General features: G+C 42.1%; 1 protein-coding gene across 1 annotated transcript in view; it reads right to left on the bottom strand.

Moving 5' to 3' along the window:
* Positions 1 to 25,790, bottom strand: part of GRIA3 (glutamate ionotropic receptor AMPA type subunit 3) — a 250,980-nt gene that overhangs the window by 193,298 nt on the left and 31,892 nt on the right. The window contains exon 3 of the mRNA XM_084813794.1: positions 2,575 to 2,814. Coding sequence (XP_084669920.1) covers positions 2,575 to 2,814 — 240 coding nt within the window. The remainder of the gene's footprint in view (positions 1 to 2,574; positions 2,815 to 25,790) is intronic.

The raw sequence follows: 25,790 nt of genomic DNA, 5'->3' as shown, positions 1-25,790 counted from the left end.
TCCAGAAAGACTGCCTACCCCTGATGTAAGTCCTCAGTCTCCTTCCAGGCCTTTGCTCAATCAACAGCTCCCCTTTGAGCTATAACCTCCAGCTTCTTGGTCATGGGAGATCATGTACTCTACCATGAAGCTATATTCTCTCTGTAGTAGGTGAGGAGATTAATATTACAGTGGAATCAGAATGCACATTCCTAACCACTGTTAGAGATGGACTTATACAGACGTGTGTGTACACACCACATATGTGCACATGCACACACAGAAACACAAACAAACCTGGATTGAGGTTGAACCCCTTAATTAAAGTTTGTGGATTCAAAAAGTTCAGGAGGCAGTTACAAAACCTATTAAATGTCTTAGTCTGGGCAAGATATTCACTTGGGGATTTCCAGCACAAAAATGACAAAACAGATTTTCTGACTGTGACAGTATTTGCCACAAGGTGTTGTGTGGTATTACTTGCCTGCCTTTTCTTTCTGGTAAACTGTAAGGTGTACACACACACACACACACGACTGAGGAAAGACCAGCTACAAAAAAGTGACAAAATCAGACCGAGTTATCTTTCCCACCCCAAAATACAGAGTAGCTCTAAGCCAATGTTATTGTGTCTGAAATCAGTGGGAAGATAAACCCATCTGAATACTCAGTCTGCATTCACAAAGGAGGAACTAATTCTGGACATGGGCAAACTGGCTTGAAGCAAGCAATTAGGTAACCAGGGCTGTTTTTGTGATTATCCCTCCAGTTCCACAAGAGCTCTACTTATCTTAATATTACCCATTACTAAAAAGCACATCAAAGTAAGTGACAGGATGGTTTTGTTTCATGTTCTGTATAACACATCATTGACATGTCTTCTGGCCGGAATGCTTTCCATAAATAGTCAAGACTAGGGATGTATGGTTTTTGTTAAATCTGTTCTGTCTGTTTCATGGATTTCCAGGTGTCTTTTGTTCCATTGTCCGCTCATTGATGTAATCAGATTTTTTGTAGGAGAATTTCATTCTACTTGCACTAATTTGTATGTGTACTAATTCACACTTGCATATGTGCACAAATACATGAATTAGTTTATGCAAATTTGTGCAAATATCTCCAAATGTGAAACAAAATGGAAAAATCTGCATAGCCCCCCCCCCCATCTGCATTTTCACACTTTAGCCTATGAGGGGAAATGTGCATTTTTGCTCAGTGTTTTTTTCTTTATATTTTTGTACGACTCAATTTGTGGACAATTCTGGGAAGTATAAAGAAAGAAAAAACATTCCAGAAGTCTGAGGAATCCACGTGACTCAGAGAAAGCTGGCATGCTGCAGAATCCATGAGTATGATTCACAGAAATCCAAACTCGTCCGAATCCATTGCAGATTTCTCCGACATCCCTAGTCAAGACCCATATGATGGTTGTTCCTGCACCCTGGCTGAGCCCAAACCTTTGTTACCAGCTTTGAGCAAATCCTATTAGTCCCCAACAATCCAAAATTATAAACTGAAAAATGTCTACTCCCTTGGACAACTTTTCAGGGGATGAAAAGCGGCAGGAGCTAGGAAGAGTACCCTGAACATAAATCAGATTTCCACTTCTTGCAGTACCAAGAGCTGGACACTTCTGTATTTTGTGGAGAGATAGCAAAGGTAAGCCTAACTCTAAATCAGTGTTGAGAAAATCAATTAGCTAGAGAGGAGGGATAAACAAGAATATACAGATATTAAACTGCCTCCACATTCTAGAGAAGGAAAAACTAGAACCTGGTCCCCTGACATGCCCATTTTCTATGTACAAGGGTATTTTGCATTGTGGACCATTTGCTAGGGAAGTTGGAGAAATCCATTCAATGAGTTTTCCTAGGTTCTCCCCCACCCCACCCCAGACTTTGTTCTAGGTCTCAGTGTGGCACCTGACTCAGTCTGCAGTGAGTCGGGCTAGCTTGCAGATTTTCCGGGCATTTTCCGCATTGGGGTGGGGGAGGGTTTTTTTTTTTTTGCAATTTGTGCACATTTCTGAGCAATTTGTGTATAGTATGTAATTTGGTCATAATTTGCAGAAATCTCTCAGAAATTTGTGCAAAGTGCAGAGCCCCGCCCCCACCCCCAATGTTCAAGAAAGTTCCCAGAGTTCAGGGGAAAGCCTGCAGCTCACAAACGCCAATTGAGTTGTACACACTGTGGAACTTGGTCACGCCAAATAAGAACTGGATTTCCCAGTGATGGACATCCCTAATCAGAAGTGGTACAAACCAGGCACAGCTTTACTGCCTCATCTGCTGTTTGTGATAGCTTGGCTTTTCAAAGAGATGGACAGCAAGTACGGGGCAATCACTCTTCACACACACACACAAAAGCTATTGTTGTGTTACCCCACTTGATGTCAAGAAATGCCATTGCTTGACTTAACTCAGCCTTTCCCAACCTCGTGCCCTCCAGTTGTTTTGGGCTTTGACTCCGATCAACCCCAGCCGGCATGGCCAATGGGCAAGAATGAAACCAGACAGGTCTACCCTACATTGCATGTAGGAATCATAAGATGCAGCAGGAGGCGGGGTGGGGGGAGATGGAAAGGGTTAGTCTTACCTCTTTCTGTGTCATAGAGGTATACAAACTTTTCCCAGTTGTAATAAGTCAGAAGGCTCAAGATGGCTCCTTTCAGAGCTGGCCGCATTTGAATGACAAACTGCACATCAGCATCAGTTGGGAAGCTGGGCGTGATGAAAGATGTGTGCAGCGCCCCACAAAAAGATGTCAGTGTGTTCATCGACATCTGGTCATAGAATCCAAAGATGGCATAGACTCCCCTGGAAAACTGTGAACAGACTAAGAAAGAGAAGAACAAAGCAGTTACAAATGAGGGATGGCCAAGAAGGATTATTACAACACATTGATAAACAAGAAAAAGTTGCAGTGTTGATAATCTAACAACAAAGCAAGTAGAAATCATCTTTATCTAATAAGCCTTATCAGATAAGACAAGTAGCAAAGATGATTGCTATTTGTTTTGTTATTAAATCAAAAAGAATATGAAATTTTAAAAGGGAATGACCCATAAAGTTGTGTTACTAGAATTCATGTATTGCCATTTTTTCCCCTAAACCCAGGCTGCAAAACTGATGAATGACACTTATAAATACTTGTGTCTGACATATATACACATTCAGTTCTATGCATTCATTTTTGAAGATCTCAGTTGTGCTTTCTGAAAGACCATTTATACATCTTCACTGGTGTTTGGAAACCAACCATTTCCTAGTAATGATATATTTTACAGTGCAAGATACATAGAGGAATAATTGCATGAGATAGAGGCTACAACCTTTGCAGTAAATAGACAGTATTGCATTCCCAAATACCATTCTCAAAGCATTCATTAGTTCCACAAATCATAATATTTAGAATACGTAAAGCCTGCTAAAGCAATTTTAAAAGGGGAAAAAAGATTCTCCACAATAGCTCATTGACACAGCATCAGAGGTGTCATCTTAAATAACTCTTCTGTAGGAGGGGGTGGGGGGACCAACTTTCCAGCACCATCCACAGGAAAATCAGATGCAAACATATGAAAACATAAGGAACAACTGGTATTATCTAGAGAGTTTAAGCATTGTGAATGGGTGTAAAACACAAGGGGACAGAAATAAATTCAGAAGGGGGCAGATCTGTTGGATAGCAAATAGATATCTACCTAACTGATGAAAGGAAGATAGAATATTTTTATTTATTTATTTATTATTAAATTTATTAATCGCCCATCTGGCTGGTCACCCAGCCACTCTGGGCGATGTACAACATACAATAAAAACAGTTTAAAACAATACAATTCTACAATAAAAACATTTTCTAAAATACCCTAACCCACCCCAAATGCCTGCCTGAACAGCCACGTTTTTAATGCATGACGGAAGCTCATTAAAGAGGGGGCATGACGGAGTTCCCTAGGGAGGGAGTTCCACAGAGTGGGGGCCACCACAGAAAAGGCCCTATAGAATATAGAAAAAAAAAAAGTTAGCAGCAGCCAGAGGAGCAGAAAAGAAGATACAAAATCAACTAGAATACTGCATCTGTTTTCACCCCCCGCCCCCGAGGTCTGACAGGAGCATTAAATCCATTGCTACAAATATATCTATGCCAGAACGGGGTGGGTAGGTGGTTCAACACTGAAAACACAATGTGAACACATTCTAACCACATTGGAAACACGTTGGAAACACAACCAAAACAAAATTACACACACACATGAGTAAACTAGCTTACAGGCAAAATAGAAGTAGAATGGGAAAGAAAATCATGTGTAGGGAGAAACACCATCATCTACTACTATTATGACTCATGGCACTGTGTGTGGGGGGGCACATAGCTCAGTGGTGGAATGCATAGTTGGTATGCATAAGGATCCTGAGCATTTTCAGTTGAAGATCACAGGTATTTGTTCCTATTTCAATAACTCTGTTGCTGTTATAACTGAATTATTGATATGTATTGCTGATGTTTGTGTTTCAATGTTTTGTAAGCCACTTTGAGCACAATACTGCAGAAAAGCATCTAACAGCAACAACAATTTCTTAGGACAGCTCATAGTAAAATCATCAAAACACAAAAAAGCAATGAATGCCAGTGTAGTGTAGTGGTTAGAGTGACTTGGAAGATCCAGGTTTTAGTCCCCATTCGGCCATGAAACTCACTGGGTGACTTGGGTCAGTCACTGACTCTCAGCCTAACCTACCTCACAGGGTCATTGTGAGGATAAAATGGTGAGGAAGAGGGCCATGTAAGCTGCCTTGGGTTTCCTGCAAGAGGGAAAAGGTGGGATATAAACATAATAATAAATAAAAATACATAAATTAAAACAACACCTCTACTAAAAACAGAATGGCATCTACCAAACATACATGTCAGGTTAAAAAGAACAGGGTTCTCTCAAGATGGGTTTTATAATAAATTATATAAACAGAAGGCTGAAATTACTGCAGGGAACACATCTGGCTTACTTAGAAAACCAGTTCTGATGTTGATCAGAATGAACATCTGCACAAAAACAAAGCAAAATGTAAGTTAACTTTAAAATGGGAAGAACCATAGAAAAAGCCAGTAAGCTCTAAAGATATCATATTCACAAGACTATTCTTAGAGTTGGATTACCATTTCAGTATTTGATCTATCTTTTCACCCTACTGTATATAGAATTTCCACTGATTTTATATGCTTTCTTTCCAGTTGCATGAATAAAAATGTAAAGTGCCTCTCCACTTGCTTCCCCCACCCTTTCCTCCATGTAGTAGTTCAGAAGAAGAAGAAAACCCAGCATTAATGCATTTCTCATCTCCATTTGAACTACAACGTGGGCAGAATGGGAAACACATAAATGGGTTGTTAAATAAGCAGTTTTGGTAAGTCATGATGGAGCAAACAGTAATAAAATATTCTTTAAAGAAATTTTGGCCTTGGCAGGCTCATCTCCTTAATAATTACTGCTTCTTAGAAATGCTTTCCATTTTTATTCACTTACATTTAATATTTATTTTAGAGGGTTATAAAAAAAGCACCTACAAAAACAAGGACACTAATCATTTTTATGTTAGCCTTTCTGGTACAGGGAATTTCACAGCAGAACAGACTGCCCTTTTTCCAGTGCAGTGAAGGGCAGTGCATGGTTTGCTATGCACAGAGGGTTTTCCTTCCTTGTGGTAGCTCAGGGGTGTTTAACCTCTTTCAATTCCATTTGGGAAAAGGGGCTATGTTGCAATGGTGGGTAGGCCCAAGATGGCTGTGGGGCCAAAATATCAAAGTTACAAGCATAGTTTAGCTTCAGGGAGCAATCCTGTAGCCCCTAGACATGGTCTGAGCGGTCATAGGATACTGGGGACTCCCCCTCTGAGGTCAGAGGCAAAGTTCTGACTTTGGAAGAGGGCACCGGAGATCCACTTCTCTTCCCCCACCCCTCACAGCTAGCACAGAAAAGGACCACGCTGGCTGCCCTCTGAGGTTGGGAAAGTGACCTCAAAGAGGAGGAAAGGGGGCATTTTAATGGGCAGGCAGGGGAGGAGACTGGAGAGACCCAGATATAAGCAGTCTTGAGGCCTCTCCAACGTCCTCCACTCCTACTCTAAAGTGCCAACATTAGATGGGCAAAAAAGCCCATTTAGCGAAGAATGCAGGGAGGGAAGATGGGGAGGCTAAGATCGCTTCCACTGCTCCTCCCGTCCTACATTGGATGATCTGAAGCCCCCAAGTTTGGGGTTTCTGATCCTCAAGGGCACAATGGATGGGACTGCACCCTAAGAGTGCAATCCTATGCATGTTTAGACAGAGAAAAGGCCTACAACTCCCAGCATGCCCCAGCCAGCCAGAGCTGTAGGCCTTTATTCTGTCTAAACATGCAAGGGTTGCTCCCTAAGTCTCTTAATGCCAGTCACTAAGCCTTAGAAGAGGCCTTTCAACCTTTTAGAATGGGGTGAAAAAGCATGCAGAAGCTGGAAACCCCACCAAAATTAGTGGACAGGGTGTGGGGCCAGGGGAACTCACCAAAACCTTTGAGCTATCGTTACAGCTAAAATATGCTGGTATTTTTTTTGTCATTTTGTCATTCTGCTCCTTTTGCCTTTAGTCCTGACCACCACTGGAATGCAACCCTCTTCCCCAAGAGCTTCTCCAAAGTGGAACACATATATCACAGATGTTGTGTTTTTGTCTTCTTTGTAGATGCTTGTATTCCTTGCTTTCTCTTTTGAAGTATCATATGTTAACTTTTCATCCATAAAGATACACACACACACACCTCAATTATTTGACGAGAGGGACTGGTGTGTGTGTGTGTATGTTGTTAATTTACTTAAGCTCCTGGATTATACCACATGTTTCCACCTGTCTTATAAGCCTGATGTTTCCATGAGCCACCTGATGTTTGAGCATAAAAAATTACCTGGGACTGGACTATCTGCAGAATCATCTTCTCCCATATTGACCTGCCCAATTTGTTAAGACCTTCAAAGACAATTTTTCAGGGACCCCTGCCAGTGCTCGCAGAGATTATGTGGGTGATGACCAGGGATAGGGTCTTCTCTGTGGTAGCACCGATTTCTGGAATACTTCCCCAGAGAGGTTCATTGGCCACCAACTTTTGTTATTTGGATGACAAATGAAAACAGACTCACTTGTCTGGGTCTTCAGCAAATGAGTATGCTGTTTATCCTGCTGAAATACTGTTATTTCATTTAATTGTATTTTTGTCTGGATTTTATTATCCAAACAAGCAGGAGTATGTCTCTTATCAAGTTGCATTTATATGCAACTGCAGCAAAGAAAATTAGAGTGAGAACCTTGGATAAGATGGCAATAGTCTATAAGGGGGATTCAATGACCTGAAAGGGCTAATCTTGTGTGTAATTTTAGTAAGCTTCAAGGTCCATTTTAAATTTGTGCATTTTTAAATTGAATGCAAATTCTATTTTATCTCTATCTCAGTGTTCACACTGGTGGTGACTCTACTGTTAGATTTTGTGAGTAATTTAAGTAAGATTTAAGGTGTATTTTAAATGTGAATGTTCTAAGATGGATTTTAAAATATGAATGCCTTTAAATGGAATGTGCAATTTTCCCCTTCTTGTTTATACCTGTATTTCTCCTGATGGATGTCCTTGTGTCTTATTGTTTTGCAATTGGTTATGGCTAAAAGCAATAAACATAGATGTATGTATTATTGTTGCTGTTTTTAATTCTCAGTGAAAGCCACCTTGGGGACCATTGTGGCAGAATAGCAACATATAGCTATTTTCAATAAATTAAAGTGCATTGTGAAAGAGAACGGAGATGGCATAAAAACTGAGTGACACTGCGTACTGGGATTTGTTTGCAGTCATATTCCTGAGCTCTGCTCACAAAGCCAACATTTATGTAAACCCTGAGCAATGATGCTGTCTTTAGTCTAGCTGATTGCCTGGGAAGCTAAACATTATGCAGAAGTTTTTTTGGGGGGGTTAGGAGGGGGGAACTCATGCATGAAATTGGTACTTTAGTCTGCAACCTGCCAAATGTGAACAAAAGCTCTTCAAACTCTCTCTGTCTCTCCTAGCTCCTTCCCTCCTTGATTTAGGATTTTAGGGCACACTTCATGCATTTTCAAAGCATTCTGTTTTGTTCACTCGGGCTAATCACGGTAGTTGGAGCTGCCAGTGCACCCTGAAAAGGGGGAAGAACTGTTTTCAAAATGGCAATTTTCATTTATCTTCCAGTATCATCAAAGTGTAAATGCTACCAGTTTTAAAATAACCAAAGAATAAGCAAAGATGGAATCTGTATAAACTCTGCAGTTGTTTAATAACATTCTATACGATTTGATAGATTGGCTATCCATCTAGCTGTACAGTCTGATAATTCAGGGAAGTGTCTCAGTAGCAAAGAACATGCTTTGCATGCAGAAGGTTCCTGTTAAAGTTCTTGGCATCGCCAGGTAAGGCTGGAACAATCCCTGTATGAAACCTTGGAGATCAGTTGCCGGTCAGTGGGAGGGAGTACATGTAACATTAAAGCCACAGTTTAGCATTATAAGGATGAGCCACAGCGAACCTCGGGTTCGTAGATTTCCCGCCTCTGGCAAAGCTGCAAGGAGGAGATTGGGAGGTTCGGATTCTGTTCTAAATTAACCACTGTTTTGCATTATGTCCACACTCTAAACTGTGGTTAATTGTAACTGTGGTTTGTTGAAAAAAGCAAGCTATTTATAGGTTGAAGTTGGCCTCTTTCAACAAACTATAGTTAAGATCAACCATAGTTTCTTGGGTTCAGATTAAGGATGGATGAGTCCGTCAATTTTAGTTTCTCATTTTTTCAGTCTTTTTGATTCATCCCGCTTAAAACACACACACACACGCGTGCACACACACACACACACACACTCCAGTGAAAATAACCTCTAAATATAAAGATGACAGGAAGAAGAGAGAGTCTTCTACTTGACATGGTAAGTTTTTACTTTAAGGGTGTACTTTTCAATGTGCAGAAACATTCAAACACCTGGAACCTCACATTTGCTGTAGGCTGCAGACAGATTTTATTTTTCTAAAGAAGAAGAGCAGTGCCATTTGAGATCAGCTTACCAGAGTACTCTCTGTACTTTTGTCCAGAAGATGTTATATGTACTCTATTTTAAAAACATGCAGAATCCAGCATTTCAGAAAGATATTCCCTGTCGAAGGAATATCGGACAGACTGTCTTAGTGGGATATAAGTATATTCTGTGGGAGTTTTACAGAAATCCAAAAGGGAGGTTTAAGGATTAGAGTGGATTAAAAGGTGAAACAAGAAGAGAGAATTTGCCAGGCTATTAATTAATATTTCTGAAAAGAAATATTTGTTTGAGCTTACTTCACCTTTCCTCTGTGAGACCTCTCAGACAATGAAAACTGATTTTTCGGAAGGGAGATATTAGAAAATTTGCAGAGAACAGCACTTTGGTATTTGCGGATTTGAGAATACCTTACATTATATATTATATAGTAAGTTATGTGAAATTCCAAGAGAAAAAAATAACTGAAGAAAAACTTAGATTCGGTGACCACTTATAGTACTAGACAACAGACAAATATCTGTTGTCTAGCATGGTAAAGCCTGTTATGTTTAATACAGCCAAAGTTGCTGTGAAAGCTTCCCAACTCAGGTAAGCCTATGAAGCTTATCTTTTGGATGAAGGACTTTGCCTCTGAAGTATGTTCGATGCACTGTCAATATTTGCTTTGCTTAGTTGTACAAGTTTCTTTTGCTTACAGCCTGTAAATGGTTGCCTAATAGACTTGATTTGGATTTGGAATTAATATGTTTGTGGGGATATTCCAACATTATCAGCCTGCCCGGATACTGAGGCCATCAGATGAGGTGCTCCTGGTGGTTCCACAAGGACCACTGACCTGGTTGGAATCCATCCAGAATAGAGCCTTCAGTGTGGTGACCCCCTCTCTGTGGAACTCCCTGCCTCTGTGGAACTCCCTGCCTCTGGAGGTCAGGCAGGTACCAATATTGTTTTGTTTCCAGCACCGGCTGAAGACATTTTTATTTCAACAAGCCTCCCCCAATTGACCAGTCGTGGTTTTTACTGGTATCCTGATTTATTTATTTATTAAAAACAACCTTTTAGTTGAATGGCTACCAGAGGACCATCCTTTATTTAAAAGTGTACTCTGTTTGAAGAGCTGTTCTGTCGAATCCAGTTTAAAGAAACGAACAATGAGAACTCGTGCCCATAAATAGTTAGAACTTGAATAGCAGGCTGCTCAGGCAGGAACACAGGTCACATGGTCAGTCTTCTGCATTTATTTATTTATTTATTTATTTCATTTCTATATTGCCCAATAGCCGAAGCTCTCTGGGTGGTTCACAAAAATTAAAACCAAACGGCACACAATAAAACCATTTAAAATATATAGAACATTAAAACCACAATATAACAATACAACCACAATAAAACCTAGCAGCAGTGCAGGAATTTAAAATACAGATTTAAAACAGCAAAGCTAAAAGCCTGGAAAGCTAAAATGCTAAAATGCCTGGGAAAATAAAAAGGTCTTCACCTGGCGCAGAAAGGAATACAACGTAGGTGCCAGGCGAACCTCACTGGGGAGCTCATTCCAGAGCTCAGGTGCCACAGCAGAAAAAGCCCTCCAGAAAAAGCATTATGGTGAGATGTACTATATTTCTATTTTACTTATAATAATTATTTCTAAATTTGTATCCATAGTTATAAATTAGCATGTACAACATGTATGCAAATCACCGTCCTCTTTTGTCCTCTTTTTTGGTGATTCACAAGTGGCTACCCTACAGATAGAGAGGGCCAGGTAGAAATATACTTAGCCCCAAGGGCATTGCTACACTTGGAATCCTGGACCCATATCTATTTCAAAGGGTTCTACTTCTATTCCACAGAGTGTCCATTGGTACCAATAGAAGGGTCCCCCCCAGCTTAATTGCCATGCATTTTTCAAGGGTGATTGCACATGGGGAGGGCAAGATTAACTCCTCCCCATATGCTGCAACAACCCCCTCCATCTTCCTGTGCATGGCAGTTAAGTTTAGGAATTTTTTTAAAAAAATACATTGGTTTGCAATTTTCTGGGGCAGGGTGCAAATTAACCAAACAATTTATTTTATTGGAGATGTTTCAGAACAGAAATTAACTGGCTGGCTTTTCCGCTTGTGAAATTGAAAGAAATCTGCATAATTATGTCTAAATTAAGGATGTATGAGAAATTCGTTTCAGTTTGTTTTTGATCCAGATTTACCCAGTTCACATCTTTCAGACTGAACTCAGACATGATCTGCAGTTGAAGTCTGTACATTTCCAAGCTTGGAATGAATTTGCAGACACCGCGCCCCCCAGCATATGACAGCATGCATACATTTCCAAAAAATGCACATAAATATGCTTTAATCAATAGGAGAAGAATGCGAACATTTCCAAGATGTGCACAACTGATGTGTGAATTTGGAAAAATACACATGAAAATACACATAGATTTTTCTGTGAGAAGAAAAAAAAATCAGAGCTCACAATCTGATATGGACTTGAGTCAGAACAAGCTTCAAGATGGAATTTGGAGAACCTTGGGGAACTTGAGTTTTGCTGATTCGCACATCTCTAGTCTAAATGTGCATAAAGTAGCATGGACAGATTTTATGCAGATTTGTGTGCTGCAGTCTGGGCCCCAAATCTAAACAACACCCTCTGCTTCTCCCACCTCACAAAGATGTAGCAAGGATAAAATGGGATAACAACTCTATGTGTTGCTGACTTTGGCGCCACGGAGGAAGGATGGGCTCAAATGAACTAAAGAGATCTATAACATCTCCCTCGAATGCATGCAGTGTCTGGAATACAAGTTTCAGGGACTCTGGTGTGCACACAACGGTTATCTCTCCAAGATCCTTGCAATTACCATGGGCAAGTAATAATTTATTGGTTTGTTTTAATGAAGCAAAAGCTGAAATTCTCCCAATTTTGGCAAGGAGTTGCTGGGTCAGATAAAATTGCCTGTCTGGCCAGATGCTGCTCTATTCCTCATTTATACACCAGGTGATTTCTTTCTGAGTTGCATTATTAATCCTTTTCTTTTTTTGTCCCAACTGCAGTGTATACCATATGCTGGATCAATACTTTAAATAATAAGCAAACAGTTAAACAAGAGTTTTATAGCATACAGGGAGGGTATGGGGAAGAAAAGAAAATCAATTGGCAGTGTCAGGCACCTGCTAGACTGGGGATCTAATATACAACCGTAAGCTTATTTCCATTAAAAGAATACTTAGAGGCAATGTTGTGTGTTGCATTCATGGGTCAATTCTGGAATATCTATTTCGAGGATCCAATTCCAGAGGGAACTGTTGTTTAACTTCCCACATGCATCCAAATGCTATAGAAAGATGCCACCAGGCTCTGGTTTAAGCCTTTGGTTAATGGCTCCTCTGCTGATGAGCAGAAATTAAGACTTCCCTTTATAAAAAAAAAAATGTGCTTGATTTCATCATGAAGTCACTGAAGGAAAAGGGCAATGAATCAAGGTTAAATTCTAACAGATGCTGTCCACAGTGCATTCTTTATTCGCTCTGCCTTGGATTGCAAACTCACTTGAGACCAATTAAAGGTAAAATTTTACATTTTAAGGAATGCAAGGCAGCTGTTTTCGGTGGCAGTTCCTAATAACATAGAGCCCAATCCTGTGCTTTCCCACTCTCTTTGGATCTAGCCTTGCTCACCAGGCTCCATGACCCTCTCAACGTTTATTTAATTTAAGATTTTTTTATATAGGTATAGATAGTTAGGTAATTAAATCGGGGGGGGTGGCATGCTTGAAAGCAAAATGCTGCCCTCTAGCACCATCTTTACTTGGGTTTAAAAGTGTGGTTTTGTGCTTTCAAGCTCAGACCCTGATTCTGCCTAGTACTTAGGCTCTTGGGCAAGTTTTCATCTCCCCAATTTGCCTTCTAGGAAATCAGCCTGTTGTGACTGCCCACGCCTACCATAGCAGCCACCTGATGAATGGGCAAGCTCCCCCCCGCCCAATGGCAGCCATCTTATGAATGGGCAAACCCTCCACTGTGGCAGCCATTTTGGAAGAATGCCCATGACACTCTCTCAGAATTCCAAATGTGCCCACTGACCCCGTTCTTTAGTTCAATGAGGGATAGTGGCATCATAGTGCCAAATTTCAGAACTGGTGGAGGGCTGGGAAAAAATACCTCCAGTTCTGAAAAGCTGTATTAGTTATGAGCTGAGCTAATTTCCCTTCCAAAGGTTGGGCTAGCTTGTAATTAGTTCGCCTCAGCCCATAATTAGTTTGCCTTAGGGCCCACCATCCCTGCCACCAGTTTCCCTCCTTCTCTAAAATTAACTCTGCAAGGGAAGGGAACCCTCCAACAGGGAAGGATGAATGTTCCAGAGGACTTCCCAGAACTGTGATTTGACTTATTGACTTATTACATTTATATCCTGCCTTTTTTCCTCTGTAAGGAACCCAAGGTGGCATACATAATCCTCCTCCTCTCCATTTTATCCCCACAACAACAACAACCCTGTGAGGTAGGTTGGGCTGAAAGTCTGTGACTGGCCCAAAGTTGTGGGAAGGAGTCGAAGGGTATCCAACTGAAAGTGTTTAGACTCCCTCTTCAGAGCTTTGGACTCAATGCACAAAGGATGGGAACAGAAGGGGAGATAGCAGCACACACTGGGGTGGGGGTGGAGAGGCAGCACACATCAGGGTATTTCAGGATATTCATCATGCCCCCTACATATTTTATGTACTCAGCACATTCATTTGAACACCTGAACAGGGACTTTTCTACATGAGACATTTAACCTGCACCATTACCAAGGCTTCTGTTCCTGGATTCTTTGTGGGATTAAGAAATTTCTCCTTTAGATGGGCTTTTTTCTGGGGGTTTCTTTCTCTGGCATTCTATATGTTTCAGTACATAACAACTAGATGGAGCTTTGGTGTAGTGCAATTGCCCAATTACACGGCAGTCTCATTCCACCATTTCTAAATAATACCACACTTCCTCGATCTAAAAAAAGTGGGGGAAATGGTTGCAAACAGTGGGAGAGGCTCTGGAGGGCAGCGATGTTGTGTAAAGGACCCACACTCTACTATGAGTGAGCAACCGTGAGTGCATAATAAAAGCCTCATGTAGAAGGGCTCTAGGGCTCATGACACCCCAAATGGGATGGCCAGTTACACATTGCCAAAAAAAGAGGAGTGCATCAACAAAAAAGAAAGAGAAAGAGGACATGGATTTACATAAAAATCTACAATTCTATTTATGAATTAATACAAATTTAGAAACAATAATTATAATTGAAATAGAAATACAGTGCATTTCATCATAGTGGGGAAGACTCTGACCTGTGTGCCTGCCTGCTCAATTTGCTGTCCAGTAGGGATGGACGAAACCCTCAACAAACTGGCTGGAGGGGCCCTCTGTGGGGAAATCTGGGCTGCTTGGGGCCCTGTGGATTTTCCCTGGAGCACTGGTACATCCACTGGATTTTGCATGACAGCTCTCCAGCTTTATAAAAAGCAAGATAGGCTAACAGCGGCTGCCATTACCCTCTCTTGCCTTTTATAAAGCTGGAGAGCTGCCCCATGCAAAATCCGGAGGACTTGCAGGTAAGGGAGGGGCAGTCTGCTGTGGACTCTGCAGGTCAGATTCTTGGGAATCTGGCCTCAAAGGAGTCTGCAGCGGATTTCTCCAGCATTCCCACTGTCCAGATGCTAACTGTTGGCTATGGACAACTTCAAAGCCTCTGCAGTCTCCATTCTACAGTTGTTTATTTTTATTTATTTATTTATTTATTTATTCATTCATTCATTTGATTTGATTTGTCCCCCACCTTTCTACCAAGAAAAATGGCACTCAAGGTGGCTAAACCAAGTCTTCAAACCAGACTTGGATTGGGCAACCCTTCAAATAGAGGGCTGTCATCTGTAAAAGAGATACCTGGCTCCCCTGCTGTCCAAACAAGTGTGGTACAACCCAGTTCATATCTTAAATTTCTCTCTGTTGGAAAGGCACACAAGAACCCCAGCCTCTTCCCAGCTCCCCCAAATCCAAGACTTGAATCATCAACTTGAAAATTCTTCTCAGAAAATAGTGAGTAATTGAAACCATTCATCCACACACACCATTTCTGCTGGTGTTCGTATTTATAAGATTTCCCTGCCATACAACCTGGTCTTGATGGATGCAGTAGCATCAGAGGAAATGTGTCAAAACAGTAGGCAGTAACAAAATGTGCACAGAATGACACCATGGAACAAAACAGTTAGTCAATAAGACTACTGGGGGGAAAATACTGTTCAGGAAAAAACCAGCATATGTGTGTCTAAATTTTTGGCATAGGCGTCAGCTTGTTAAAAGGCATTTTTATCACCAATGGAGTTTGATCTTTTGTTGAGTTTACCAGTGTTCCTTCCCAAGCAACAGATGTGTTCCAAATCAGCCCTGCCTAGCCTAGCACCCTCTAGATGTGTTTGGACCACAAGTCTCATCATCCTCACTGGCCTGGCTTACTGGGAATGATAAGGATTGTAGTCCAACACATCTGGAAGCAACCAGGTTTGCGGAAGGCTGATCCAGATGACGCAGTCACTACCAAAAATCTCACTGCTCAAAAGGGACCTTCTTCTACAGAACGACATAGGACAATTCCTCCTCCTTTAAAACTGTCAAAAAAAAAAAACCACACAAAACCCCCCACACTTTTAAATGAAATGAAAAGAAAAGATTCTTGTATGTAAATTATGCATAATCAGTATTTATCAAGCTCAGTTAATTGGCACATAACAAAAGAGACGTCTGGCGCACTGCTGAGTAATGAACATGCCAAAAACAAGGAGGGAGACTGTACAATGAGTGTCTGATTGCAAAAAAGGGAAGTCATAGTTGCTTTCTAAAGACATCTTGCTCCTTCAGAAGAGGCAGAGCACAAATCTGCATGTTTGCGCACACATGTGGATCCTTACACACAAAAGATGGCCCATTCTACAGTGGAAAGAATTTTGTCCTTGAACCTGGCAAAGCTGGATTGAAATCCTCACTCAACCAAGGCAGTCAGTGGGTGGTGTTAGAAAATTTTCTTTCTCTGTCTAACCTACCTCACAGTGCTGTTGTAATAATAATAAAATGCAGCAGCAGTACTAGCAATAACAACAACAAAAACAAAATATATCTGTATCCACTTTTTCCACAACATGCATAATTTTGTACACCTCTGCCATGTCTCCCCCCATGCCCATCTTATTTCTAAGCTCACTTAAAAGCTAAGCTAAATTCAGAGTCACCCCATGAAATTGGTTGGAAGTTCAGGACAGACAGAAGAAAATATGCCAAACAATGTATTAAAAGACTACCACAAGATGTAGCAATTCTCACGAACGCCTAGTTAAGGTGGCCTTAAAAAAGATGAGACAAATTCATGTGTGTGTGTGCATGCGCACGCGCACGCACACACATATACACACACTGATTTCTAGATGGAGCCTCCATGTTTCCAGGCAGTGCACCTCCGATTAACAGATGCTGAGGACGAACAATAGCCCTTGTTCAGTTTCAAGGCAGCCATCCCTTCTTTCTTCAAGCAAACTGTGTTTCATCCCCCCCGCATGCCATTTTCCCACCTCATCAACAGACACTCAGCATTCTGGGAGCATTTTGTGTGTGGGGTCCCCTTAAAGATTTTTTTTTTTTTTGCACTGTTCTGCAAGCCTGGGGTGGGGGTTGTCACCAAGCATGCTGCTATCTCCTTGTTCTTTAGTGGCCCCATTTTGGCTGCAATCCTCTCGGCACTCCCCAGCTAAGTTTGCTGTTAGAGGGAGCGATCTCACATTTGGGTGGGTGAGGGCTCACATTTCAGAGTCCAAGGGTTGAGACATGCAAGAACAATAATGCTGCAGGGAACTCAATTTTGCTTTTAAAACAAAGCCAGAACATATTCCAGGTAGGTGGCATGTAGGGCAAATTTGAGCTTATCCCTTTTCCCCTTGAACTTTGCAAGGTTGTGGAAGCCTTTTCTCCCCCAAACACACTTGCAAGCTGGTTGGGCAGTTTATTTTTGATGTGCGTTAGGTCTTGACATCTTTCAAGCATCTCTGTTTGGCAAACTGGGCGAGAGCAGCTTCACAGGTAGATTAATAGATTAAGTGAAGTGTCTCTTCAAACAAGGAGTGACAAGAGACCTCATGTCTCAGGAAGTATTGGTTCTATGAACAGAAAGAGGGGTGTTTTTTTTTTTTTTGGAGCTATTGTCACCTTCTTTGATTGCACATTTTAATCTCTGTGAACAAATCCATGCTCCCCACCCCTTCCTAGCCAACCAGCATGTTATCAGTCAATGGACAGCAGTGCTGGGAACTGTTAATGTAACTGAACTGAACTTTTTTTTTTTTTTAATGAATGTAGCCATTGTGAAAGGGAGTGATTTGATAGAGGTCACTGTGCTAGAACAGAGAGATAGATGGAACTACATTCCAGCTGCCTTTGGCCCCATGAACAGCAATGCAGAGTCAGAGACCCCTAATGTTATTGGAGGGCGTAAGACCCCACTTTAAAATTATCTGTTAGGTCACAGCTTCATGCAGGGTTGGCATCAGGGGTAGGCATGGTCAGGCAGCTGCCAAGGACCCACAACCCAGCAGGGGCCCACTGACAAAAGCACCCTGGAATTGTTCCTTCCGTTCACTCTTGCAACCTGCTTGTTCACCTGCCTCTCACTCTGGCCCAGACGATGGAGATGGTGAGAAGGAGGAGCAGGAGATGCCATTGCCTGCTTGCTCACTGGCTCTCTGCCTGCCCAGCAAGCAAGTGGTAGCAATGATGATGATGATGAGGAGGAGGAGGAGGAGGAGGAGGAACAAAAGCAGCTGGTGACAGTGGCAGTGAGAAGATAAAATCATTGAGGGTGGGTGCCTCTCCCAAGGGCTCTCAAAGACATGGAGTCAGGACTGGCTATACATTACCTCTGCAAAAGTATGCTCCCAAACGTATGTTTGCTGAAGCAACTTAAAAGATGTGTGCATACAGAGCAGCATTTATAAAGGGAGAATTTGTGTGTAGGAAGTGGGGAACATATTTGGATAAAGATGAGTATTCTGCTTGGAAAGAAGGGTGGGGAAGGATGCTAAAGCCCATGCTTATTAAGAAGCAAGGAAGGCAGTTGGGAAGAATGCAATCAGAAGGCAATCAGTTCACGCAAGAATGCAATCAAGCCAATATTTCAAGAAGGCTTTGTGTCTCTGCAATGCAATACACCACCCGAGCAGACACACACACAGTCGTCAAAACTTAACTGTTAACATTTGACAAAGCCTTCCTTTGCTTAGGCAGGGAAAGATCACAGTGTCCTTCTAAACATTCTGTTTAATCATGTACACTACGCTCAACATCTAAGGTCCTCCTCCGGCTGCCTACTCCAAGGGAAAGCTCGGAAGACAGCGACAAGGGAGAGGGCCTTCTCAGTGGTGGCCCCCAAATTATGGAACAATCTCCCCGATGAGCCCCACCTTGCACCAACATTATTATCTTTTCGGTGCCAGGTTAAGACCGTTCTCTTCTCCCAGGCATTTGGCAACACATGATGAGTTTTAATTGATCCTGGAATAGCGTATGGTTATGGTTGTCTGCTTTGAGATTGCTTGTTGAAGTCGTTTTAGATATATGTTCTTGTATATTGTTCTGTTCGTGTTTTTTTGTTTTTTAATGGAATTGGCTTTTAAAATCTGTATATTGTATTTTTAAATGTTTTAATCTTTGTAAACCGCCCAGAGAGCTTTGCCTACTGGGCAGTGTAGAAATAAATACATACATACATACATACATAATCAGCATCATGTTGGAAGTGCAATGCAGGTGCAAGAAGCCCCAGTGCCATCTTGCCCCATTACTCAAGGGCCGCTTGCCACATTCCCACTTATTATACTCCTAACACATTTATGCAGTGCATTGTCGAGTGTGCAAATCACTTTGTAAACTCTATTTTAGTAATCCTCATGACAACCTCAGAAGATAGGCAGATAAAGATCCTATCCTAGCACAGATTAGAAGAAAGTGGATGTGGGGTGGGGTGGGGTGGGGGAATTGTATATATATGAAAGTATCACATTTCTACCATGCTCTTCAGCTGGAAAGATGCTTGGAGCAGCTTCTAGATCAAGAAAAACAAGACGGACCCTGCTGTCAGGCTTACAATCTAAAAAGACATGACACAAAAGGAAAAAGGGGTGGGGAGGGAAAAGGAAAACAAGAACAGTGAGGCACTGGTTCTTGGTGTTATATAGATCTTAGGACGACCAGCTGTAATGCAGAAATAATGCTGCAATGGCTGTGATGCAGCTTCAAGCTGTTTGCCTTCTTATAATGACCAGCTGGAATGGAAACAGTTCAAAGGGAGAAGTAAAAAATTGCCGGTATCTCAGCTGAGCCATTGGAGTGATCCAGCTTCCTGTCTCTCCCTCTGATGCAGCCTGATGGATGGCTGCTGGATGACAGCTGGGGGAGAAGCAAAACCTGATGAAGCTGGCTTCTCAGCAGAGTTGATGATAGCCCTGCTTTCTTGTTTGCCTACAGCCACCAAAATAGGTTTCTGGATGGGGTAGAAGTTGAAGTAAGGATTCCTTAGCTCACCCTTCTAACTACTACACCTGCATCCATTAAATCACTGAACCAGGAATGGGGTGGTGGTTCTTGTATGGGCCTGTCCCAAGACCACCACTGCTTCCATAGATTAACCCCTTTTAACTCACATAAAAAGAGCCCTGATGGATTGGACCAATGGGTCACCGAGTCCAGCATCCTGTTGCCCACAGTGGCCAGCCAGATGTCTCTGGGAAGCCCACAGCTTGCGAGTCTCCTGGAAGGATATGGCACCAATTCAGTCATGTGCATGACACATGCACATCTCCTCCCAGATACCCATGCAACCCTGCACTCCTTTGGGCATAACACCCATGCACTCATTCGAATTTCCATCTGTGCCACCCCTGAACAATACTGCTTAATCAGTTTCTTAAAAGTAGGGCACTATGTGCTGTCCCACAAAGATGTATGGGGGCAATATTGCCCTAATTCGTGTTAGCACTAAAGCACACTTGTGCAAATGCACTAATCACTTTTATTACTGTATTACTGTCACATTAGTGCAAATGCACAAGTTCACATTAGTGCTAATGTGCATTTGTGCTAATGCGAATTAGCGCAAATCTCCCCCAAAGTTGAAAAAACTGGTCTGCAAGTCTGCAGAATCCACATGACTCAAAAAAAGCTGGTCTGCTGTGGAATATGTAGGTCAGATTCACAGAAATCTGAACTAATTTGAATCATTACAGATGTCTCTTACCCCTGGGTACTTTATGGAAATGGCCCCTAAGGTTATGTGTCTGGAAGTACATAAGACAGTGAAGTATGACTAGGCACTAAGACAGGGGTAGGAACAACTTTTGGGCCATGGGCACATCTGGCAATTTGAGAAACTCCTGGGCACCATGACAAAATGGCTGCCATGAGAGGCATGGCAAAGGACAAGTTACCTGCCTCAAAGACTGAGTACAAGGCAAAGGTGGGGTCTGAGCCCCAAGACACTAAACAACTGAAACTAATTTTTGTGAACCATCCAGAGAGCTTCAACTATGGGTCAGTATAGAAATATAATAATTGAATAAATGAAATGAACTCCTTTGAACCCACAGTTGCCAGCACCAACAGAAACAACAATCCCAGTTGCCAGTAAGAAGATGTGTTAATTAAAGAAAAAGTGGGAGGGATAAGTCAAGGAAGGTGTCTAGAGGCACACCAGTCCACAGGGACTAAGTTAACTACTTCTGCACTAGGAGCATTGAAAAAAAAATTATGGGAGGTGGAAACAGAGGGGGGCTTGTGCAGCAGAATTTAGAGGATTATGCCTGTGGATCAAATCTGTCCATCTGTCTCTCTGTTCCCCTACATGACCACTAAAATTTACCCTGTGCAGCCACCTTATCACACCTTTTGAACACAATCAACTACAGAAAAAGCATATTTGATGTTTAGCACTCTAAATAATAAAGTGGTGTGTGTGTATGTGTGTGTGTGTGTGTGTGTGTGTGTGAGAGAGAGAGAGAGAGAGAGAGAGAGATTTACCCATGTGACATGTTAAGATTAGCAAATGCGTGCATCACAGAGAGAGCATGAACAGAAAAAGGCCTTCACAAGGTACCTTTCTGTGTCCATGGGAAACAACTGCTCTTCCTTCCTTGCATTCCTAGTGACATCTGTGTCTTGGCTTAGAAATGCTGAAAGGTACTGAACTGGCTCACTTGCTCTTGCTTGTATCATTTATTTAGGCCAAATTTTGTCTCTCACCCACCTTCATGACATCTGTCTCATCCTAGATTTCCCACTCCCTGCATGGTGCTTTGCATGGCTCTAGATACGCACAGTTTTGTTTACAAATTTGATCATCATTCATCCCTGTCCCATAAACCTTCAGTCTTCCAACTTTTCCAGCCTCAGCTTCCTAAATGTTTCCTGTGCCCTTAAACAACTTAGCCCATCCTTCCTGACTGCTCCCTAAGGCTTGGTCTCACCCTCCAGAACAGCAGCATGGTGCCATCTTTCAACAAATCTCTCCTTAAAACTCACATGCCCTCCAGCACATGACAGACGAAGGGTGCAGTCCTATCAATTGTGCCCTTGCTGCTTGGCAACCTCCAAACTCAGAGGCTTCCAAGATTTCTATGCCCTACTGGACTGAAGCTGGCAAGCAGGTGGAGCAGCAGAGGCGATCTTCACCTCCCCATCCTCCATCTTTGATGAATTTAGCTAGATAGGCTAGGCAGGTTGATGGACATCAATTGGGAACCCCACCAAGCAAAGGCAAAATGAAAACCAATGTAGCAAGAACAAAATAACAAATATGGCTGTGGAAATGAAATGGATTTCTTTGCATTGCACAGGCCTACTCCTTAATCCTCATCCACAAATGAAGCCAAACCTAAATGCATGTAACTGCATAAAAGGAGCTCACATTCACTCCTTATTAGCTCTTGCTTCTCCTGTGCTCTCATCTCCCCTTGGGGACTTTTTGTGTGTGCATATGTTACTCTATAAAGCACCATGTATGCCAATGAAATAATAATAAAAGTGCTTTGAAAATTCTAAGCTGCTTCAAGAGCCCACAGGGCTAGTAATGCAATATATAACTCTTTTTGTGAGACAGAAATAAATTATTATCCTCCCTATGTCCTACACAGATGTGGCAATGAGAAGGTGGATTTGCCTCTTACAAAGAGAAACAAAATGGCCTGAGCAATTAAAAATGAAATATTAAGCACTGTCACTCACATCAGGAAGAGTTAAAGGCTGGGTTCACACCACAGTGTCGCCTGTTGTGTGAACTTGTGCATGGTTATTTGTTAACCATGCAGTGTGGCTTATTTTTCCTCACATGATCCTTCTTGAGAACCCATGGTTTGTTGTTGGGTTGTTCAGGGAGATTAACAAGCCCCCCTACAGAAAATGCCCTGGGTTTGGACAACCCACGGTTCAACAACAACCCACACTCAACTACTGAGTATGGGGTTGTATGTTGTGTGAACCCAGCCACTGATTAAGAATTTCATAGATTTACCAAACTTACCAGTGGGAACATCCCATAATCATGGCTAATAGAAAACCTATATCCATTTCCAAAGGGACCTCTGTGCAACTCACATGTCTTTGAAGGGAAACACCTGAAAGACTCAGACTTGCTTTAATTAATCGAGAATGCGATCCTCTGCATGTTTAGACAGAAAAAAGTCCTACAACTCCCAACATTCCCCAGCCAGCAGTGCTGTGAGTTGTAGGACTTTTTTTCTGTCTAAACATGCATAGGATTGTGCCTTAAATGAATTACAATGTGAGAGGAATGGAAGCCTTTCTGGAACAAACCCAGCTTGTTTGTACCAATGCTGTGCTTGGTGGAAGGCTCTAAGTAATCTTTGGACAAGGCAGTCATCAGGGGTCAGCATTGCCAGGCACTGGCCAAGGCCCTTCTGGAGGGGCCTCACAGCTACCCCAGGCCCCCCTAATACTCCTCAAGCCATTGCTGGTAGAAGGAGAAGATAAGGGAGTGAAGGGAGCAAGGAAGAGCTGTTAGGGTTTGCCTGCTCACTCAGCTGTCATTTCCCCATGTAGATGTTTCCCTGTGCAGGACTGGAACTGGACTCAGAGGCAGAGGGACAGTGAGTGGGTGATTGCTGGAAGGAGAAGGGGCCCACTGAGGGCACTTCGCCTACCCACCCCACCCCAACAAAAGCACTGCTTTGGAGCAAATTCACCAATCCCCCCACCCCGCTTTCTCTTTTATTGCAATGTTTTCCTCTTTCTTTTGCTGTCAGTATTGCAACAAAATGAGTTAGACTGCAGGAGGGGGGAACCAAAAAGAGAAGTCACTTGCACTCTTTTCTAAGATCACAGTTTTTGATAGATAAACCTTACAAACACTGGAAATGAAGTCAGGGTGCCACTCACAGTAGCTTTGACTAGCACAATGAAACTGAATTGGGGGGAAAAATTGCCATTAAAGATGGATTAAATGCATTGAAAAACCTGTCACACACACATTTCCTTCCACCATAGGGAATCCTGTGACAAAAGTATGTAAGAACGGTGGCTAACACTCTTGGAAGCTCAGATAAGAAGGCAGACCTATCTAATCATCCATCCTTACCTTATATTTCCCCTGCGTTCAAGTTGTGGAAATGTGACTGCTAAGCAATTACCGGCAGCGATCACTATCTTAGGGAGGAGAAAACTCTGCAAGGTGCTCTCTCTCTCTCTCTCTCTCTCTCTCTCACACACACACACACACACGCACACGCACACACACTCCTTCCCACAATAGTCAACCTGGTCTGTAATTGGGGGCCAGGGTGATATGGCCATCAGTCAGACATAGGGCAGGTTTTCATGTTGATGGCAGCAACATCAAGTTCTTGCATGTCTGAATGGGCCATCTCAGATCTAAGGCTAAAGACAAAAGTTTCATTCCATCTCACATCAAACACATTACTTTTCAAACACAGTGCTTTTCACTGGAGTCAATTCATACATTCAGCTTCTGCTGTCAAGGGCTAGTTCAGACATACAAGTGGTTCACTAAATGGCATTATCCAGCAGTGGCTTGCATGTGTGAATGGACCATCACAGACAGAACATGGAATTTGATGTCCTCTGGAACAGAATGCTTCTCAGTGGGGTCAGCTCACTAATCTTTTCTAAATGCCAAGGGCTGGAGAGGATACAAGCAGCCCCAGTGTTATGGCATTGTTACTGTAGCGTTGTTGAATTTATGTAAGGCACCTTGGAGATCTGCAGATTTTATTGGTCTGCAAGACCACACTCAGTTTCTCTAACTTGCATTCAACTGACTAGCAGTCCCAGTCCTAACCACATTTACTGAGAAGCATTTCCCATGATAAGCAATGTGTCATAAAGACTCCGACTCTTGTTTTAACCATTCTGTGAAATGCATTTAATAATATTTAATTTATTGTTGTAAGCTGTCTTTGGAGGGCTTCTGCCCTGAAAGGTGGCCAAGAAATACTTTAAATAAATAGATAAGACAGATCAATAAAACATACAGAAAGTTTCCAAGGAATCTGTTAAAATTATTTTTAATTAACAAAGCACCCAATTTCCAATAGCCAGCGTTTGTAAAGGACATGATTTTCTACTGCATTCTGCCTCTCTAGCTTCCTTGGCAAAGGAAAGCATAAAAGAAGTTATCTATGTTCACTGAGGGGGAAAAGAAGAATATCTGTTAACTTATTTCCAAGGAGTTGGATCCAGATTTAGTCATACTTTGAGAAGGTCCATTAACTTAAGTTAGTCGTACTACTGTAGGGATGACTAAATCTGGATCCAACTTAGCTTTTGGAATAATTTGACAGTGCAAATCATGCACGTATGTTTTAATTTGACAGAGGCCGAATGCCTGCTGTTTTTGTGTTCTGAGCCCATCCGTTTCATCAGTGGCAGGAGTGCTCACCTACCACAGATATTTAGTTTGTGCAGCAACGCAGCACAATTTCAGTCAGGAAAAACCTGGCAATGATTAAGCAGAGGTGGTCACGAGATTCACTGACATTTGGCAATTGTAATAGCACCTGATGGATCTTTCCTGTGCTGCTGAAAAATCTATGAATCCATTTCCTGCTGGATTCATGCTGAAGGCTGGGGTGGCAATGGCTGTGTTGCTTTGCAGCAGGTGCTGTAAGAGATTAGAGGCAGCTCCAAAACATTATGAGTTTAACAATGCAGTTCAACAATGGTGAGAAGAACAGGGTTTATTAGTCATACAACCTGTTCAGGTTAAAATACAGGACACAGCTATTCTTTTATTTTTTGTTTTATTTACAGTATTTGTACACCACCCCACATCCAAAGATTTTGGAGTGGTGAACAGCAAATAGAATGAAAGAATAAAAACCATGTTAAAAAATTACTATTTTAAAAAAGAAACCGAGTTCTGATAAACCGAGTTCTGATAACCGCAACCGGTCACTCAAGGAAGGCTTCCTGAAATAACGTTTTCAGGATGTGCTGGAAGCAACACAATGTTGATGCCTGTCTGACCTCCAAAGGCAGGGAATTCTATAGAGAGGGGGCCACTACACTGAAGGTTCTTCTTCTGTTGGACTCCAGTCAGGCCACAGGCCCATGTGGAACCACCGGGAACTATCAGAACAAAGCCTCCCCACCCCTTAAAATTTAGCCAATTTTCTCTAATGAAGTTAGTC

Source organism: Heloderma suspectum, chromosome 9, assembly GCF_057233095.1.
Source record: "Heloderma suspectum isolate Gila_16-S chromosome 9, 16-S_ref, whole genome shotgun sequence".
NCBI classification, from domain to species: domain Eukaryota; kingdom Metazoa; phylum Chordata; class Lepidosauria; order Squamata; family Helodermatidae; genus Heloderma; species Heloderma suspectum.
The sequence above is the reverse complement of the archived record's forward strand: the minus strand, read 5'-3'. Positions and strand labels throughout refer to the sequence as shown.